The sequence below is a fragment of the Siphateles boraxobius genome, unplaced genomic scaffold (genome assembly GCF_051911475.1).
Source record: "Siphateles boraxobius isolate OS27281-9 unplaced genomic scaffold, OSU_SipBor_1 77, whole genome shotgun sequence".
Lineage (NCBI taxonomy): Eukaryota > Metazoa > Chordata > Actinopteri > Cypriniformes > Leuciscidae > Siphateles > Siphateles boraxobius.
The window spans coordinates 10,707,428-10,729,032 of NW_027509205.1; the positions used below are offsets into that span (position 1 = coordinate 10,707,428).

Genomic DNA, 21,605 nt, shown 5'->3' on the forward strand with positions numbered 1-21,605 from the left:
ACTAGTGGACTAAAAAAAGGTTTAAAAACATACTCAGCATCTCCAACTCTAGAATGATCCAAGGTGAGTTGCATATAAGATAATGTGTGAATGCTAGCTGTGCAGGACACATGAAGAGACAAGATGATGCACTCACTTTCTTATTAGCATAGAAGGGATCTAAATCTTCCAGTGGTGTTGCCACCATGCCACGAGGGATGTCCCCGTAGATGAAGGGCAGACTCTTCCCTGCCTCCAGGTCACTGTTAGGCTTGGGCTTGTTCTCGTCATCATCGTCGCGGTAGCTGCTGTCTGGCTTAGGAGGCGGCTTGGCTTTCTCCTCCTCAATGCGCTTCTCGATTTCACACAGAGATTCCCTGGTAAAGTATTTGAAGCTGTCAGGTCCTGGCGGTGCAATAAGGGGTGCAGCCATGTTTTCATCCTGCAGCAACTTCTTCTCCTGTTATGTACCCTCCACGGCAGCTAATTCTATGTCGGAAAGAGAAAATGACATTAATGGACATCTAGTTCATAAAGTCAGAATCATATAGCCGCCTAAGTTACTTACTGCCAAAAGTTTTATAAATTTAGCCAATGAGATTAGAGCTTACCAGATCAAGAAAGAGCTTTGCATGCAATATTATCAGTAAAGCATTTTTCAGATGCTTTCATACATTTTTTTTTTCAGTTCATGCATTCCCTGATAATCAAACCCATGACCTTGTTGTCATGATACTTAGCTAATATCAATATTGTATTACTTTCCTGTCTATGCATTTATCTTGGTGTAGTATAAGATATGCATTAGCAAAAAACGAATCATATCATATCAAGGCCTCCTATTAAGTCAGCTTAGCTGCAAAAACACTATGTAACTCTACAGCGTTTTGTGTGACTATAATCATTAAAATTAATGTCATTAATATTTGTCTATATTTAACTTCTCTTCAATAGAGATCGTAAAATGGAGGAATTTAAAAGTTTAGGACTTTAAAGACTTAAAGTCGCAATGAAATGAAAATAGCGATAGTAAATTGTAAGAAAGGGGCGGGGTTTAAGATGACTAAGTGATTGGAGAAGTCTGGCATATGTCATCAGTCAAGAGGTATGACATTTTAATTAAAAGTTATAAGGTTAAAAAACATACATAGTTGAATCATTCACAAAAAAATCTAACATTTACAAAAAAGAGAGTGAATTTGCTAACGTTTACAATAACACACATTTACACTTTGGTTACTATTTATACCACTTATACTTAAAATCCAACAGAAGAGCACCCATACAAGCTAGTGACAACTTGCAAATGCAAAAAAAACCTGTTATTTAGATTTCATTTTAGCTTTTGGAATGATAAAGTCTTACTGAACAATACTACCTTGTTACATCACCCACTCACACAAACTGATATGTTCAGCTCTGTGCAGGAAAGTAAAAAACCAAGCCTTGCATCTAAAAATATTACCTTACACATCAAAACAATCTGTTGCTAAATTGAGAGCATGTTAAAGAGGGCCTGGAAATAGATCCAGGATGAGTCATCGACTTAATGAAAAATGAAAAACACCCTCCATTATGAGCAGATGAAGGTGATACTTAATGTTTGTCACTTCCCATCGTATGGTTCTTTTGGGTCATTATGATGGATGTTTCTATTTTAGATGAAAGGGTTCAGGGATGATGTAGACTGGATTAGAAGATACCACACAATAGCACAAGCAGATTTTAGTTAAACCTGTCTTCCCTATGAACAAAATCTCCACTGAGATGTCGATTTGGGACATGTGTTATGTCCCTAAGGCAGCAGAATATGAAATGGGGTGGGTGAAGGGAGGCGTAGTGAACCACACAATCTAAAAGCTTGTGTGCATTTATGTGCCAGACACTTAACCAAGCCATATCCTGATATTACATAGCTACTTAACTCACTTTTAGCATTTCTCTCCATCCAATTCCAGTTTTGTTTCAGAAATGGTGTTTGGCATTTCCAGTCTGCATTTGAAGTAAACATACCCCATTTACCTTCAAGCAAATCAGACACTTGAACAAAATATCAAAGAATGTGACTAACATTGGCACATAACAGACACCATTAGGGGCACAAGTCCCTTGGGTATATAAATCTGATATAATTTCAAGACCTGCTGGAAAAAAGCAGCTTAAACCAGCCTGAGCTGGTTTGTTGGCATTTACTGGTCTATTGGCAAGTTTTAAAGGGGTTTTGGGCACTTTCTACCTGGTCAGGCAGGGAGAGCTTAAACAGCTTAGGTTGGTTTAAGTTGATTTTCCTCTCTCTCAGCAAGTCAAGCAATGAAACAGGAAAACAAAAGAAATGATTATCCTAAACCAATCAAAACACCCTTTGCATTTGCCTTTTTTAATGTCTTAGTGAAACAAGCTCAGCTTTTGTTGTCCAAACAGCACAAATAAAGGCAACTTTACTTACAGGAGCTGTCCTATCAGCACCACACTATTTAAAAGGGCAATATTTTTATGAGACATTCTGTATTCACAATCATATTCAGATTGGTTAAACAGTAGTGTTACTAAAGACAGTTAACAGAGAACTCAAATATCTCTATGCAACATGCTGTCTTGAATTAATTTATTTCAAATTTTACAGTGCTTTTTCCGTAAGATAAAGGATATGGAATCGACAACTCATGGAGTTTTAAAAATGGTGTGAGGGAATCCGTATCAGAATGAGGTGGGCTTCTGTTGGGTGGGCCGAAACATCTAGAAATACCTGTAGAAACTATGCGGGCTGCACGTGAACACATGATAGCTTTAGAAAATGTCAGGTGGGGTATGTGGTCCAGCTTATTTACAGATGTGAGGACATGGGTAAATTTAAGAAGCATGATGAATAAAATGATGAATTAATTTTCATTTCGAGCTTCTATGCGCCACAGAATTCTCTTCTACATCAAAGCGACACCCTTATGTCTTCATATGCAAAATACCTGTCAATAAATTATGCAGGCTATTCGCACATACATCTGTAACAACTAGTCCTTCAAACAAACCATAACCTCATTTTAAAAACGTCAAGTAATATCGTTATGTGACTGAATGCGCAGTGGTCCTACCTTATTTCATTAATGTTTGGTCACGAAATCCATGGCTTAGCAGCACAACGGTTTCACGAACAACGTCTTTGCGTTTTCCAAAGCGTTGTACATCTCCCTCTGTGTTAGAAAACAATTTTGCCTGGAAAACTAACGTTTATAAACACTCCGACACCTTCACGAAAGCGGGCCGAAGCCACGGAGGAAAAACGGAAAATACTGCAGTGTTTTTTTTTCTTCTCGCTCTCTAGTCGTATTTATCCTTTTATACACACAGCGCAAACATGTTTCAGTCATATAATCCGGTTTGGGAGAAAACGGCTAAAGTTATTAGAAAACAGCGATATCTCGACGATGCTTTGCAAGATTTCTGCTCGCGAGGAACATAAACAAGAAAATGTAGCATTCCACACCCGTGCAACCTGCGTCCACCCTACAATCAATAAGCAGCCAAGCATGTTGTCATTTGAACGTCTTAATTACAACGAATCATTATAAAACCTGTCCACATGTGCATTTTTGCTCAGCTTGACATTCGATTAATTTTGACAATAAGACCTTTATTCAGATGAGGGTACAGATCACGGCATTGATCATGCAAGTAGGCTATATAGGTAACGTTAACACACCACAAATAGCCTTGGAAGAATGTGTTTCATATCATGACATATTAAAACTGTAATTTGAGAGGGGGAAATGAAAATGCCTAATCAAAACTGGTTCAATTTAACAAAAAGGGTGAGTTTATAAAACGTCATTTCAGTTAAGGGATTAAAGGCGAATGTGCATTTTGCGAGGAGCGTCCAGCAGTAAAACCCCCTCAGCGTACAGCATCTCTGCGACATTCACTGATAGTGCAATGACTTTCATCGCACGGAATAAACACCGTGAGAGCGATATTGAAACACAATACTCACTATGATTACGTTAGCGGGTATCCAAAAAATCCTCACTGCACTTCAGATGTCGAATAAATTCGGAAGAAATTGCGGATGTCGCCATTGTTGCTGCTATACCTTCCTTCAATGTGCACCGTTACCCTGCATAATTGATGACTCCCAGCAGTAAGGGAGTGTCGGCCAATAGGTAACGTTTACCACCAGTTCCACAATAAAAGGCGTTAATTTCAGTTTTCTTTTGGTTGAATCTCAGTTAGGTCCTTGTTCGAGAATGAGACTTTCAAGATTGACGATTGATACCGTGTAGCTATAATGTCTGAATCAAAAATACACCGCTACAATTGTGTTTGAAATTATTTTAAAAACGTTCTTTCACGCTGAATAAAATAAACAGGTCGTTGGCTTGGAGTATTATTATGAGCGAAAAACTCGCATGAAATTCATCTATGGTTTCTAATTGTCGCCTAGTTTCTAAAGGATGTCGTTTACTATTATTTTAGTGTCCTTTACAGCACTCTAAAATGTCATAAAATTGGTGATATGTAGGCAAATGTACAAACCACTTCTGCTATTATCTGCATAGACTAAAGATTTAAAACGTGTTGATTTGCATGTTCTTCCTTGCCCGCGTCTTTCAGGACATTACAGTATGAACTGTTACGTCACTTAGAATCTCTTCAGATTACCTAATAATCAATGACAAGGACATCTAATTCTTCTGTCGGTCTTCTTTCTGCCTCTCGTTTTGCTTCACATTTAAAATGTTTAAAACGGCTCTACAATTAGTCTTCATTTGTAGCACGCTGCTTTCTGGGATTGCAGGTATTTTTTTTTTATTATATATAATATATATATATATATATATATATATATATATATATATATATATATATATATAATACCATTTAATCCCAGAGATGTGAACACACAAATTTTACTATTGGATAGCCCAAAGGAAACAAACCTCAAAAAGCATGCCTTTTGTAAAAAAAATTAAATTAAATTAAAACGTTAGTATGTCTGTTGTTTATGGTCACAATTGTAATGGATGGGAGTACAAATTGTCCAGTTTCAAACAAAAGGAATCTTATAATGTATTATTTATATCAGGCAATTATGGGAAAACAAAACAACTGATAATACAAAAATATTTTTTTATTTTTTTCCATTTAATGTAACAATACTTAAAATTCTACAATTTTATGATGCAATTCAATCATTACTTACTCAAAATAGGTCTTCCCATGCCTTAAATTGTGACGAAGACATCTTAATACATTATTAGACCTTTTATATATTACATGCATCAAAAATGCATATAAACATTTTCATAGCTTTAGTCTTAAATGTCACTGTTGGGTAAATGGGTTAATATTATTAACAAACAGTGGTATCATCAGTGGTTATGGAACAAAAAAGTGATCAGAAGTGTTCAGTGCAACTGACTATGATGCTCTTTTAAGGTTGTGGAAAGCAAACTTTGCATGGTCCATCAACGCCGTTTCGAATTGCAGGAGGCCATTCTGCATTAGAAGGTGCATGGCCTTGGCAGGTGAGCATACAGAGGATGTCGAGGCATATCTGTGGTGGGTCCATCATAAGCCATCGGTGGATAATCACAGCATCCCACTGCTTCAGAAATAGGTGAGCACTTTGTGATTCTACTCCCTCATAACATGTAACATTTGTGTGCAGTTTCCACATCTCATTATTTTAACTTTCAGCAATGATTGTGGTTTGCTGAAACAAAAAGGTGATACATTTTATCTGAGCATATGCACATCTATCTATAAATTACAGGAACGTCTGTCTGTCTGTGTGTCTGTCCGTCTGTTATTCGCATATCTCTCGAACCGTTAGTCTGATGCATTTCAAAATTGACAGGTGTCTTGCTACGGGCACGAGTAAGTGCAGTGCCAAGTTTGAAGTTTTTTGGATTAGAAATGCAAAAGATATTGGTAAATATATCTGTAAAAGAAGCACACATTGGCTTTTGCCGCTCTAGCCGCTGGCCACTCTGGCTCACACTGCACACTGAGAGGCCACTCCCAAAAATAAACATTCTGACATTAGAGGGTTGTGGTTTAAAAATATCTGAATATTATATTTTATTCACGGCCATCATTTGTAGTAGCCAATTCATAAACTGTTTGCTCAAACGAAGTGTTTTCTCTGAGTTCATTGTGTAGTCTGCTCCCTGAATCGTCACACTTATTCATTTGAGGATGTTAACTGAATCTGTAAGTCAGCTACACTGTTTACTTCTGAATATTATATTTTATTCTGGTGCGTTTAACGTTATCATTTTCTCTGAGTTTAGGCTCCTGTGTAATAGTAGACTAGGCTATTCAGCAACTCAAACATACCAAACCAACAATTACTAAACACACAAAAATAGATTTTGCACAGGCATTGCACTAGTCTATCTATAAATTACAGGAACGTCTGTCTGTCTGTGTGTGTGTCTGTTATTCGCATATTTCTCGAACCGTTTGTCCGATGAATTTCAAACTTGACAGGTGTCTTGCTATTGGCACGAGAAAGTGCAGTGCAAAGTTTGACATTGTTTGGATTAGAACTGCAAAAGTTATTGTTAACTATATTGGCAAAAGAAGCCCTTAGAAGGTTGTGGCTTAAAAATAAATATTCTGACATTAGAGGGTTGTGGTTTAAAAATAAACATTCTGACACAAACACTCTCTCAGCTAAACATTAAGTCACCTATCACTGTTTACTTCTGAATATTATATTTTATTCACGGGCATCATTTGTAGTAGCCTATTCACAAACTGTTTGCTCAAGCGTAGCGTTTTTTCGGAGTTCACTGTGTAGTCTGCTCCCTGAATCGTCGCGCTTATTCATTTGTGGATGTTAACTGAATCTGTAAGTCAGCTACACTGTTTACTTCTGAATATTATATTTAATTCTGGTGCGCTTAACGTTATCGCTACTGTTTAGTAGTAGCCTATGCTATTCACCAACTAAACATATTCTATTCAATTCGTTCACAGTCTCTTTCTCGGCCATCATTTGTAGTAGCCTATTCACAAACTGTTTGCTCAAACGTAGTGTTTTCTCGGAGTTCACTGTGTAGCCTGCTCCCTGAATCGTGTAGTTCAATTTTCTATATTTATTGTATGTCATTATGTCAGTATCAGTATACGATGCACAAATAAAAATGAACTTTTGCTGTTTAATTGTAAACAATGAGCACTCAAACACACCAAACCAACAATTACTAAAAACACACACAAAAACTGATTTTGCACAGGCACTTTGCACTAGTTTAGTTAAATAAGCAAGGGTGGGTAGTTGATCTAAAATGATATAGGCCTAACGTTACTTGCAGTAATGGTTCAGTTAATTATACTGTATTTCTTTTTAGATTAGCATTGTATGTAGTCTACTTACTACAACAAACATTTTTACGCACCCAGAAAATGCCTAAAACAATAAAAGCAACTCTTCATTTCGAAATAATAGTTTTTATTGCAGATCTTTTGCATCTTTCTATTATAGTAACAACTATAAACTACAAGTAGTGGCTGGAGTGAATTCTCGATCTAAGCGAGAAAAGGGTGTCCAGTATCGCTCAGTTCACCAAGTGATCCTGCATGAGAAGTTCAACCGATCACATTTTGAAAACGATGTGGCACTTTTGCATCTGCATCGCTCTTTGTATTTCACAAATCATGTGCAGCCTTTGTGTATGATTGAAAATGAAATGGACGAGAAACAACTCAGCTTCGGCTCATGTTACATCACTGGTTGGGGCAGCTCAGTGTTCCAAGGTTAGTGTTTAAATATCCAAAAACAGTCCAACTCAAAATATCTGCATTATTTAGTTTATATATATTGTTTTATATTGTTTATATTGTTTTTAAAAGTTAGTCTATTAAAGATTGTTTCTTTTGATTCTTGATTAGATTTTACAATTATGCTTATTTCTTGATCAGAAAAGGTCTGAAACATTTTACTGTATTTTAAGGAATGTTAGTTGACACTCTTCAGGAAGCTGAAGTTGAGCTCATTGATACTGGAACCTGCAACCAGAGAAGCTGGTATAATGGCCATGTTAATGACAACATGATCTGTGCAGGATTTGACAAAGGGGGTGTCGACACATGTCAGGTAATGTCATCTCATTATATCACATTGCAGAGTAACTGGTAAGTGATAGACAGTGATTAACAATATCTGTTGGAATACTCTTCAATCAAGGGTGACAGCGGAGGCCCTCTACAGTGTTACAGCCAAGACATGAAGAGATTTTACCTTTATGGTGTGACAAGTCATGGAGCGGACTGTGCATTGCCAAAGAAACCTGGCATATATACTCGTGCTAGCCGGTACACAGTCTGGCTGAGAGAAGCTCAAACAAGATCTGTATCTGCTGCCTCAGTCACAGATCTGACCGTTTTTAAATTATTCTCAGCCCTGTTTTTCTTTTCCTGGATGGGCCTGCTAATGTGAGCCATGCCCTATCAATTGCCAGAATATCTCTGTGCCCTATCAATTGCGAGAATATCTCTGTAGCTTTCCAGTCATTTTAAATAAAGTCTCTCTCAAACAATGGTTTGGCTATATTGGTGAGTATTCACATAAACAGTCAGTTATGTTGTAAACAGAATGTAAACAGTTGAGAAAGAAAACGCATGTGTAACAGTATAATGGATCCGTGTGTCAGCTCTTAAAGTGACAACAGCCTAATATACCTGGTGCCACATTATGAGATAACAATAAAATTATCTATATGGCAGATTTTCCCCATGGTATTGATGTCAAAATTGTGGCCAGTGAAAATGCTGAGTGGCTAGAAAACAATTAGCCACAGTGGCTGGTAAGCAAAAAAGTTAGGCCACATTTACACATAGCCGAAATATTTAGAGCAGGGGTGCCCAACCCTTTCTGCCGGGCTCAGACCTGAAGCGCACGCACATACCTTTCACACAGAATGCGATTGCGACTTCAGTTCTCTTTCGTGGATTATTTGGATTGAATAATCAAAATTCTAGGTAAAAAAATTACGTTCTGGCAAGTATTCACGTAAACACAGTCGGGTATGTCTTTAGTGAATGTAAACCGTTTGTAAAAATAAATCGTATGAGTTCCATTGGGTAGTCTACGTGCAGGTCTTAAAGGGCCGGACCATCAGCCTAATATTCTGTGTAATTTATGTTAATGAAACAACAGAAAATAGACAATCACCCAATGCTTGTCTGAATAAATGTATCTATTTATTAAGAATCAGTCTATAGTTAATTTATAGAGTGAGGACTTTATTTTTTTCAGCTACAGAACTAGATCTATTTAACAGTTGCATTCAAAAAAGAAATGAAGCACTGTTTATTTAATTTGTTTCAAAGTATTTGTCAGATTGTTTGTAATTTGATTTTTGCCTATTTTAATAAGAAAGATACAATTAAATTAAATATTTATATTGTAATTATAAAATTACATTTAAAAAATATTAAATAACTCATTTCATGAAATAAGATTTTGGTCATCCCAACGTGTTCAGAATTGTGAAAGGTTAGCAAATGTTAACATGATTGATAATAATGTCAATGTTGCAAACATCTTTGTTAGGACGTACACACTTGCACTTGCTAATTATTATTGTTTTATTTAATAAAGGGGAGGGAATGGTCAAAAAGTAAGGAAGGAATACATTTTTTTTTATTATAAAACAATGAATTGTAAGTTCTGTCATATTTTTCAGTTACTTTTACTGTTTTCGTTTTTTTTCCCATGGTATCAAGGTATTTTAGTCTGGTATCGTATCAAAGTCATAATTTTGGTATCGTGACAACACCAGTGTGTTATATGATTAGAATGTTGTCCTGGTTTTAAAATAAAGCACAGCAATGATATTTGAGAGTGTTTCTCCCTTTTCAGGAAAAGTGTTGAAAAAGTATCGAAATCGCAATTCTTGACTTGGCATCGGTATCGAAACAATAAATTTGGTAGCGTGACAACACTATACCTGAATACTAATCACCCGCACCTGCACGTCATTCATGATCACGTGCACCGGCACATCATCATCTCATCTCCACAGGCAGCATATAAGCACACACATCACTCTGTCACATTGTCTGGTCACGTTTGAGCAAGGGCTCTCACTTATGTTTATCACTTACTTCCAATATAGTGTACAGTATGTTACATTTACTGTTTCGTCTACCTGCATCCTCTGTGTCTTCATCGCCTCCCTGGTCTCCCTGGTCTTCCGTGGATTCCTCGTCTTCCATCTTGCCTACTTGCCTCTCTCCCATCTTCTGTGTGTGCATCAGCTGCCATCATCCACCTCATCCACAACCTCCTCATCCATCTACAACACAAAGGAACTGTCAGTATCTCATTCATCATTCCTGTTTGTCAACATCAGTGATGCATACTTGTTTTTTCCGTATACCTGCCGATCTCAAATGAACTGTTTATTAACCTTATCCTTGTTGTGAGGCTCTGTTCCTTAACAGAAGACCAGACCAACACAGTTTTAGAACGAGTACCCCGGATCCATTTCAGGAGGTTGTGGATGCACTCAAGAGAGCACTTTCTGGCACCGCTTCCGCATCACCCGTCTCCACTTCTTCACCCATGAATTCCAATCCCGGGACCCTGGAAATGCAGTCACAGCGAAGTTCGCCTTAATTCTCTCCCTGCTGAAGGGGCGAGCGCTCCACTGGGCACAAACCATCTGGAATCAGAATGGACCTGTGACACAGACCCTGACGAATTTCACCACTCATTTCCGCAATGTCTTTGGAGTCCCAGAGGGTGATACTTCAATCGGTGAGCAATTGTTCCATCTCAATCAAGGAAAGATGTCTGTTTCTGATTATGCCCTCAAGTTCAGGAACTTCGCAGCAGCCAGTGGATGAAATGAGCATTTGCTCCTCACCACCTACCGGCAGGGTTTGAAACCAACGTTGCGAGAGCATCCCGCAGCATATGACGACATGCTTCGTCTCGAAGGGTTCATCCGTCTCTCCATCCAAACCAACCATCGTATGCCAGAACCAGAACCCATGCAACTGGACCGTGCTCGTCTCACCCACACCGAACAGCAGAGGCGGGTGACCCAGGGTCTCTGCTTGTACTGTAGTGCTGGTGGCCATATCATCACTGCCTGTCCGATCTGTCTACCAAGACCCATGGTGAGTGTCATACATTCTGTGTCTGTCAATATGCAACCTCTCACCACTGAAGTCGTTCATACTGCTTCCCACTTCTCTCTTCCAGTACACGCCCTCCTCGACCCTGGGTCAGCAGGAAACTTCATCTCTGATTCCCTCTGCCGCCAGCTCTTAAGGGGACCTCTTAAGAAGAACCTCCGTCGAAAGTCCTGTAGAGCAGCAACCGATTCACATCTTCAGTGACGTCTTCTGCCCCAAAAGGGCATCGTCGTTGCCTCCACATTGGCCATGGGACTGCGCCATCGACCTCATTCCGGATGAGCCAGTTCCCCACGGTAAAAAATATTACTTGTCCCTCCCAAAACAGAGGCCATGGAGGAGTACGTTGAAGAGGATACAAGCAGGATACAACATATCCGCCCTTCCATTTCCCCTGCTGCTTCAAGCTTTTTCTCTGTGGCAAAGAAGGAAGGAGGGCAATTCTTGGCTATAACATCAGTCAACATGGCCTCCAGATGGACGTGGGGAAGGTAAATGCTGTTATAAAGCGGAAGGTAAACCACTCCTGATTCATCCAGACCCTAACAATTCATTCATCGTAGAGGCCGATGCATCCACCACCACAGTGGCGCAGATAGGATTTTTTAACTGGGGGGGACCAAGCTGTCAGCAAATGATTTAAACTAAATTCGTTATTTTGCGTAATTTGGGCTTTAACTAGTGCTCAAGTAGTTACTTTGCGTAATTTGGGCTAATGATTTGCACTAAAAAGCCATTGGGGGATTCTTATTTGAAATCATGTATAAACCACAATGAACAAAGGTAAACAAAGGCCTACCAGATCACCACTAGCAATGCATGATCATACTATTATTTGACTAGTATGCCAATCACCCACCAAAACTTCATGTCTTCAGCAAAGTATGTTTTGTGGCTGCCCTCCTGCAGATCCTCACTTGCCTGACTAGGGCAGAGGTCTTCAATCCTGCTCCTGGAGGGCCACTGTCCTGCAGAGTTTAGTTCCAACCCTAATCAAACACACCTGAAACACACAGCTCATCAAGCTCTTCAGGATCGCTTGAATATACAAAGGCAGGTGTGCTGAAGCAGGTTGGAACTAAACTGTGGCCCTCCAGGAGCAGGATTGAAGACCTCTGGACTAGGGCCTGCCTTACTGTCATCAGAAATCGCCTGCAGGCCAGGAGGACAACATTTTAAATCTTATAATTTCAGTTAACCCTTCATTAAATTGTTTGATTTAGCCAACCATTCTTTTTGTGTTCATTCATTATTTGTCTCTGTCCACTCACCTAAATGCATAGTTATGGTCTCCACATTTTGCTGTGTTTACTAAGTGCAAAAGCCTTCTTGCCATTATTGTCAGACTAGCTATTCCCCTTAACAAATCTAATCTGCCACATCTGGGAAAGTCAACAGGCATAGGATACTTACATTGTTTGTTTTTGAAAAAATGAGGTGATTGTTGTTTGTCTCTTCATTGCCTTTATGTGGCATTTATACAGTCGATTTTTTTCAGTTCAGAAAATCACCGACTCAGCTCAGTCATAGATTGTATATGATCACTATGGTTACCGGCCCGCCCCTACAGGCACGATTGAGGCAGCTACCAGCTCCTCATAGGACCCCGGCGACGTCACTCAGGAGTCGAAGCACACACCCAGAAGAGAGTGTAAACGTCGGTGGCATGATGGCATCGTGTGGTTATTGACAACAGAACAGCGTGTTGTGAGAACGTGGGTACAAACAAAGTAATGGTGACCGGTGTAGATTATTATTGTGTGTCAGTCCGCGTCTGCCCCGACCCGATTCTGAAGCAGCGGCGGGCCGGGACACTACTTTGGCTAATGTACTTGGCGAAAACACTGGTTAATCCTCTGTTTTACCGATTTTTGTCGCCTTTCGTAGGGATAGTGAGGGCGGGGGACGGATCGGGTCACTATGAATCTGGGGGGGTCATGTCCCCCCCGTCCCTAGTGCCATCTGCGCCCCTGCACCACCAGCGTCGGAGTGGTGCTTTCTCAGCAGCAGGGGATTCCAGCATGTCTCCATCCATGAGCCTTCTTTTCTGAGAAACTATCCCCGGTGGAGATAAACTACGACATCGATAACCGGAAACTGCTTGCCATCAAGAATGGAGACATTGGTTGGAGCAGGGGTGACGAACGTCAGTCCTGGAGAGCCACAGTCCTGCAGAGTTTTGCCTCATCCCTAATCAAACACACCTTGACAATCTAATCAAGGTCTGAAGGGTTACTAGGAAGCTACTGGCAGGTGAGTTTTATCAGGGTTGGAGCTGCACTCTGCAGAACTGAGGCTCTCCATCACCGGAGTTCGCCACCCCTGGGTTGGAGGGTGCTAAGAAGTTTACCGAACTCACTAATCATAAGAATCTCCAATATCTCCGGGATGCCAAGCGACTCAACCCCAGACAGGCAAGATGGGCTTTATTCTTCACCCGTTTCCATTTTAACCTCCTATCGTCCAGGTACAAAGAACCTCAAGGCGGATGCCCTATCCCGTCTCCATACTTCTGAGGAAAGATCTGAAGAGCCTGAGCCCAACTTGCCTCATGAAATCGTTGTGTGCCCCATCCAATGGTCCATACAACAGCAACTCTCCTTCAATGTCTCCGAACCATCTCGGCTGGGTTGTCCTCCAGACCGCACCTATGTCCCCAGATCACAACGTTCCAACCTCACTCGGCACATTCATCACTGGGCACTGGCCATCCAGGGATCAACCGTACCCTCTCACTGCTACAAGATCGCTTCTGGTGGCCCAATATGGCCAGGGACGTGAAAAGGTACATCCAAGGATGTCCAGATTGCACGATCTCCAAAACCCACGCCATCTTCTATCCGGCAAACTCCCTTTGCCCGTACCACGATGCCCCTGGTCACACCTGGGAGTAGATTTCACCACCGACCTATCACCATTAGAAGGTAACACATGTAGTGGTCGACCGATATTGTTGTTGTTTTTTTATTGCCGATGCAGATATCTTCGAGAGCTGGATGGCCGATATAAAGCCGATACTTTATATTTATTTGAATCAATATTTAATAAATTAGAAAAAAAACTTTAATACTTTAGATGGCAACTTCTTGAATCCGCAATCCTATTATAGTATTTTTCACAAATTAAGTAATTGTTTAAAAATATGTGAATAAAAAGGAACTAAACACTGTAACCGGGCACTCATTAATCTGGTAATTTCATGAGGACTGGTAATCATATTTTTTTTCCAATAAAGCGTTTTTTTGACTTTGACTTTTTACCAGGTAACGCTAATTTTACATACAGCACACAGTGAAAACGATATGAATATGACACAGTGGGCAACTGGATCTAGCACAGCATATTTTAAAATGAAGGATTTAAAGTTTTTCGTTCACGTCTCCTGTGAGCTGATCTTCTGTTTGCATTCACTCACTTTGCACGGACCGAACGTCACTCGCAGTAACACGTTTATGCCGGCTACAAATACACACTTCACAATATATCACAGCCTGATTCTAATAAATCTGCATAGTTTGTGAAATCAAATGTTTATTAGATATTCAGAGATTTGTTTAAATTATGTAGAAGCGCATTTGCTGAATGTTGACGGTAAATGAGAAAGTATTTTAGCCTGATTGTTTGCCTTTTCTGTTACAAATAATATAAATGCAAACGTTTTACTTTTTCAGATACCATTTACTTTCTTTGTTTACCAGTTCTGTCAAACAAAGTATTAGATATCACTGACAGACATCATAAACTGATGAAGACGGAGAATGTGAGTGAGCACTGTGTGATCAGGCGCTGCCTTCTCTTCTCAGGCGCTGGTGTTCTCAGCGGCGCCCGTCAAAATAAAAGTCCGGAGCCCTGTCAAAATAAAAGTCCCGCTTCCAACACATCGGCCGATCAGGAAAAACTGATCGGCCGATATATAAAAAATGGCAAATATCGGCCTTGGCGATGCATACACATACATGCATACTAGTTATAGTATTACCGATACATGCATACTAGTCATAGTATACAGATTTTCTAAATCCTACCGCTAATTCCTCTGAGCTTACTCACTGCCATGACCACTGCGGAACTCCTATTCCGGTACTATGGGATTCCAGAGGATTCTGATCGAGGCCCTCAATTAATTTCCAAGGGATTTAAGAGCTTTCTTCAAACTCCTAGGTGTGACCATAAGTCTTTCATCAGGATACCATCCTCAGTCAAACAGGCAAATGGAGAGGAAGATTCAAGAGATTGGGAGAACCTTCCTGAGAACCTTCTGCCACGGCCCCCAAAACTCTTTGAACCAATGCCTAGGCTGGGCAGAGAACGCACAGATCTCCCTCCGTCAGCCTGCCGCTTGACTCACTCCCTTCCAGTGCGTGCTTTGTTACCAGCCTCCACTGTTCCCGTGGTCCGGGGAACCATCCGAAGTCCATCCAAGAGCCCCTAAAACACCTGCCTACCAGCCGGGACAGAAGGTTTGGCTTTCCACATGGGACATCAAGCTGCGCCTGCCCTGCAAGAAGCTGAGTCCCAGATACGTTGGTCCCTTTACTATCACCCGACAGATCAACCGGTCACTTACCGACTACAGTTACCTTCACACTATAGAATCCACCCTTCATTACACGTCTCAAACTTTATCCCTCACCTGTATCTGATTCTTCCACAGAGCCTGGACCAACAGAGGAACCCTCCCCCCCCCCTTCCGTTGATTCCAGAGTATGGAGCAGTATACACGGTTCGTGAGATCTTCGACTACCAGCGCTGTGGTGGCGATCTAGAATATCTTGTGGATTGGGAGGGCTATGGACCAGAGGAACGTTCCAGGACGCCCAGAGAAGATATGGTCCTCATTTAAATAATCCCCATCCATGGAATACACAAAAAAATAGTGGAGCTGCATTAGAAAAGACAGTGTTGTAGCTATGTCAAAGAGACACTGTTTTTCCACAACATTTCCAAAACTCATTTGTTTGAGCTTCCTAAGGCTGACGAACTTAGAGTGGTTAACCCTTATTTTTAAACACTGTTCCTGAACATTGTAACCCCAACGTTTATCTGTGCGCTGGACATTTTTTGGAATACGGCTTGTTTTCTGTTGCCTTTGTAAGACAGTTCATCGCTCCTTAGGAAAATGAACCATGTTTTTTTTTTTTATCAATTAGGCTAACTACTGTTTGTATTACCTTAGTTTTACAAAAAATATCACAATTAAACGGTGGATAACATTCGTATCTATAATGTATAAGAAAAATAAAAAAAACATACCACTCAAACGTCCTGTGAAATCCATCCTTGCAAAGTCTGTGCAAGAAATTCGTTCTCCACAGCCCTCTTGTTTTTATTTTAAATTGTCTGGGTCAGAATCAGGCTCAAATTGGTTTGAAATTGACGCCATACTCAATATTTACACGAGAAGAACTCGTAGTTATGGAGGGGCAGTTATGATTGTACACATGCCAATCACAACACACTGGGCCAGCTAACCAGTCACAGCACATTTCGGAAGGAGAAGCTTCATAGAAATCGGCGTGTAAAAAGACTGGGCAGAGAGGTGATGTATTCATGTAAAATATATAAAAAATAATGTGTTTTTTAACAATCAAGCATGCAAACATATTGTAGTACACCCCAAAAACAAAATCAAGTCTTTGTAAAAGGGCATTATAGATGTTTATGTACATAATAGATGTTACATTTTGTCAGATGATAAACCAGTTGTTTAAGTCTCACAAGCCATAACCTGAGATTCAGTAATTGTGTAAGATTAATTTAAGTATTAACAGATCATACAATCCAGAAAAAAAACCCTGGTTGATTCGTTTTATTTTAAAGTCATTTGTTTGTGAATCGAACCTTACCTGTGGTTACCCTCGTGTTTGTGATTTACTAAAAAGAAATTTTCATTTACTAAAAAGATCGCTAGTTACGTATGTAACCGTGGTTCTGTGAATTCCGGATGATCGCCAGAGGCGGTGCTAAGCACTAGTGGATAATTGCTACGGCAGCTAGATAGGTTGAGAAAAATATAACCACAAAGTCACGTCATGAGAATGCCTTCTCGCACATTCCGAATGACAAGGAATTCACAGAACCAGTTATATCCATAAATAGCATTCTGTTTTATTCCTCCAGACTGCCAGAGGCAGTGCTAAACACTAGTGGATGATGCATATCAACACAGGCAAGAGGAATGCCACCCACCTGCAAACATCAGGGTTGCTCCAGAAGGACTGCAGAGCTCACATCATGGGAGCCACGTTAACCTTGTAGAACCGTGTGAAGGTACGGAGAAGACCAGGTAGCAGCTTTGCAGACATCCGCCATGGATACTCCCAGTAAGACGGCCCTAGTGGAGTGACAAGTAACCCCCACTGGTAAGGGTTGATGAGATTTGTTATATGGGTCAGTGACTAATAAGGTTAGGGAAGATGAAACATTTAAAAATCTTTTAAAAGCATGCATCAGGAATGGTAAAATATACAGTGTATTTTTGTTGATTTTATGTAATTTAAAATGACATTTGCACCATTTTTTACAAAAGTTGAGATTGAAAGTACCTGAATATGTCAAATGGTGTAACTGCCAAAGAATGAGAAATATAAAATATTGTATCCACCTAGATGGCATTTAAGCGTACTCATAAAAATATTATACTATTTTTTTAAATAGATTTTTTTAGAGTTATATCTTAATGTAAATTTGTATGTGTGTGGAGAGGTGGGCGTGGTTCAGAGAGAGAGAGAGAGAGAGAGAGATTTAACAAGACTTTATTATTTACATAATAAAAACATTATTCACAACATCATCAAATACTCATTCAAAATAAAATAAATAAAAAATTCAGAACCAACTGGCACTCATCAATTACACACAAAACATTTTTAAGACACCAAATATCATCAAAACGCCCCTCATTTTTTATAAGATTATAATATACAAACTCTATATTTAACCTTCCAGCTACAAGGTTCTTGAACATTAATCAGCATCAGTACTATTAAGATTCAGCCCTTCATTCTTTCTCGTCTTCCGAACTGCTAATTTTGCAGTTCCAATCAAGTAGTTTAACAAACGCTTTCCTTCTGATTAAGAATCTGTACATCACACCCCCAATAAACATTTCTTCTAAGAATTTCTCATCAAATGTTTGAATCCATCTATCAAGAAGATTAAACAGACCTTTCAACCTATTACATCTTAAAAACAAATGTTCCAAATTTTCTGCCATTCCACAGAACCTACACTGCCCCCCCACTGCTGTGCCCCCCAGTGCGCTTCTCTATGGGAGGCTTATACAGGGCTCTCCACCTGTCCCTCACGAGGAAGTCTGGCTTCAACAAACCTGGCCACCGGGAAGCTTTTTGTCCTTTAAGAGAGTCCAGGTGTAGAACTTTGACTGTAGAATAATAGATTGCTTTTTTTGATGCAGACTCAAAATATTCCAGCTGCGGGGTTTTAAAAGATAGAATTGACTCCACATCTTCCTCTTCATTTTCCGTCTTTATAAGATGAGAGATTTTAAATTCTGTGAGTTCCTGTTCATCTGTCATGTCCATCAAAGTTCCTCTCCCAATGTACTTTCTGTAACTACTTGGTAAGATATTGACAATCTCCTCCATCAACTTTTCTGTCAAGCGTGAAGATCTTAAGCCAGTCATTTCTTTAAGTCCCTCCTACGACTTCCATCCATCTCTATTCAAGAGGTGTCCCAGCTTGACAATTCCTTTTCTCTGTAAGCATGCACTTACACTTACAGAAGACAAAAGTCTTGTTTGATTTATTGAATTAAAAAAACAATGGTTCCTCTAGAACCCAGTTCCCAGGTTTATCAATCTCTCTTTCAACTTTAAAAACAGTCCTCCATGAACGCAACATTGTCCGGTAAAAATGCGAAAGCTCAGACATATTTATCTTCTCCAGGTTCATTAAAAATAAATGTCTATCTAATCCAAGACCCCCAGTTTTTTGAAGAAATGCCTTTGCAGTCTGAGACCAAACCAAGTCCTTACGGTAGAGAAGTCTGCGCTGCTTGGATTCTGAAAGCACAGATTCTGCTCCTCACGTCCACCAGACCCTGGCCTCCTTCTTGAACCGGGAGATACAGTGCTGCTGCGCGGATCCAGTGTTCTCCACTCCAGAAGAAGTAAAAGTCCTTTGTATCCTGCAGATCAACTCATCAGGTGGCTCCAGTACCACAAGTCTATGCCACAAGATAGAGGCAGCCAGGTTGTTTACCACCAGAACTCTCCCTCTGTACGACAATTGTGGTAATAGACATTTCCATTTAGACAATCGAGCATTCACCTTCTCCAGCATTTCCTTGCAATTTTTTCCTTTAAATGTTGCATTTCCTAAAAAAACACCTACAAATTTTAACCTTTCTCTTACCCACAGCAATCCACCCGGTAATTTTGGAGGTCCTAACCCTCCCCACTGACCAATAATAGGCCCTTCACTTTTCCCCCAGTTCATTCTTGCTAAAGATGCCCTCTCATATTTTCTAATAATTCCCGTTAAAATGTCAACATCATTTTGACTTGTGATAAGGACTGTGATATCGTCCGCATAAGCAGATAACGTCACCCGACCATTATTATTTATACCAGGAAGTAAAAATCCATTCAGATCTCTCCTTATCCTACACAACAATGGCTCAATGGCGAGACTATACAATTGTCCAGAAAGCGGGTAACCCTGCCTAATACCCCTTGATACCGGTATTGGTGCACTTAGTCCTCCTCCAGCTTTAACCATCACAAAAACATTTGAATATAACAACTTAATATAAGATATAAAATTCTCTCCAAATCCAAATTGTTTTAAAACCTTAAGAAGATACAAATGGTCAACCCGATCAAATGTTTTCTCTTGGTCCAAACTAAGAATACCCAGGTTTAAATGATTAAATTGGTTAAAATCAATTACATCCCTTAATAAAAAGAGATGATCAATGATTGACCTTTTGGGAATGCAATACTTCTGGTCATTTTGAACCAATAACTCTAAATAACACTTTAACCTATTTGCTAAACACTTTGACAGTATTTTATAGTCCAAACACAATAGAGAAACTGGTCTCCAAATCTTTAGAAGACCCAGATTTCCTTCTTTTGGAAGCAAAGACCATACAGCTCTTCGGCAGCTTATAGGAAGTGTTCCACTTCTGATGCTTTGAATGAGTACTTCATACAAATCATGTCCTAATATATTCCAAAAAGCTTGGTAAAACTCAACTGGCAGTCCATCAATTCCGGGAGAACGTCCTCTTGATAACTGTTTCATTGCTTCTGTAATCTAAGTAATCTAAATAAAAAGATATTTGACTGTCTAGTGACTTTCTCCCCTCATCTTCCACCAGAGGTAAGTCACTCAGCAAATCAGAAGCACTCTCAACTTCACAGTTCTCAGCGTCATACAGTTCTTTGTAAAAGTCAACTGCCAGCTTCTTTATTTCCACCGGGTCTGACGTTATAGTCCCATCAGGCAGTTGAAGATGATATATTTGTTTTTGTTGGGAGCTTTTCTTTTCAATGTTTAAACAGAAAGATGTAGGAGAGTCCATGTCTTTAATAGAACAGATTCTTGCCCGTACCGTTGCCCCTTTCACATGCTCCTGTAACAACGAGCCAAGTTCTTTCTTTTTCTTATTCAACAGCTCACTCTGCCCAGGTCCATTATTATTAAAAATAGTACTTTCCATTCTCTGAATGTCTTTCTCCAAGCTTTTTACTGCAAACTTCACTCTTGATGTATTATGTGAACTGTAATTTTGACAAAATATTCTTATATTTACTTTGCCAACATCCCACCACTGACACATCTTTCTGCATTTTCCATTTATTCCAGAATAATTTAAAACTATCACAAAATAAAGCATCTTTTAATAATTTAACATTAAAATGCCCAAAATAATTTGGCTTTGAAATTGCCTTCATGTTTAAATCAAATAAAACCGAATGGTGATCTGAAAACCCAACAGGTAAAATAACAGCATTCATTACCTTAATATTCCATGATTTATCAATATAAAATCTGTCTAGTCTTGCCCCACTAACTCTATTCTCAGATGCTTTAACCCATGTGTATTGTCTAATTCCTATATTTCTTTTCCTCCAAATATCAATCAAATTAAGCTCTTTTATAATTTGATAATACCACACTTGACTCATTATGAGGTTCCTGTCTCACGATCGACAGGGCAAACACCTCGTAAATCATGTTAGTTTTTTTTCAATATTATACCGGATTACAGAACTACTGGACGAAAACAGTGGATTATTGCAGGTATGATAGGTGAGTAATTACTCCTGAAGTGTAACAAACCCACATAGACAAGCTTCATAGCTCACAGAATCTGACAAGTGTGTGTGTATGTCAGAACTGATGCTTGGCTAACGTTAACATTAGTGTGAACGATTGTTTTCTCCTCGTTTACTTTGTTGATCTGCAGATCTTGCACCCATCCATTTGTGAACTGCAGGTGAGCCTCC

At 39.6% G+C, this 21,605-nt stretch overlaps 2 protein-coding genes across 2 annotated transcripts in view; one reads left to right on the forward strand and one right to left on the reverse strand.

Moving 5' to 3' along the window:
* The window catches only part of scn8aa (sodium channel, voltage gated, type VIII, alpha subunit a), a 78,571-nt gene extending 74,414 nt beyond the window's left edge, over nt 1-4,157 (reverse strand). The window contains exons 1-2 of the mRNA XM_077218631.1: nt 3,965-4,157; nt 137-468 (exon numbers count right to left, since the gene is read on the reverse strand). Coding sequence (XP_077074746.1) covers nt 137-412 — 276 coding nt within the window. The 5' untranslated portion in view covers nt 413-468; nt 3,965-4,157. The remainder of the gene's footprint in view (nt 1-136; nt 469-3,964) is intronic.
* On the forward strand, nt 3,907-8,423 carry LOC143726077 (acrosin). The gene is made up of 5 exons (XM_077219065.1): nt 3,907-3,934; nt 5,410-5,590; nt 7,466-7,737; nt 7,935-8,077; nt 8,168-8,423. Exons 1-5 carry the CDS (start codon nt 3,907-3,909, stop codon nt 8,417-8,419), a joined length of 876 nt encoding a protein of 291 aa, XP_077075180.1. The 3' UTR covers nt 8,420-8,423.
* The last annotated feature ends 13,182 nt before the right edge of the window (nt 8,424-21,605 follow it).

Coding starts and splice junctions, on each gene's coding strand:
- LOC143726077 (XM_077219065.1), top strand. CDS start 3,907: ATGACTTTCATCGCACGGAATAAACACC. Junction 5,591..7,465: donor TCCCACTGCTTCAGAAATAG/GTGAGCACTTTG, acceptor TTTCTATTATAG/TAACAACTATAAACTACAAG. Junction 8,078..8,167: donor GGGGTGTCGACACATGTCAG/GTAATGTCATCT, acceptor TCTTCAATCAAG/GGTGACAGCGGAGGCCCTCT.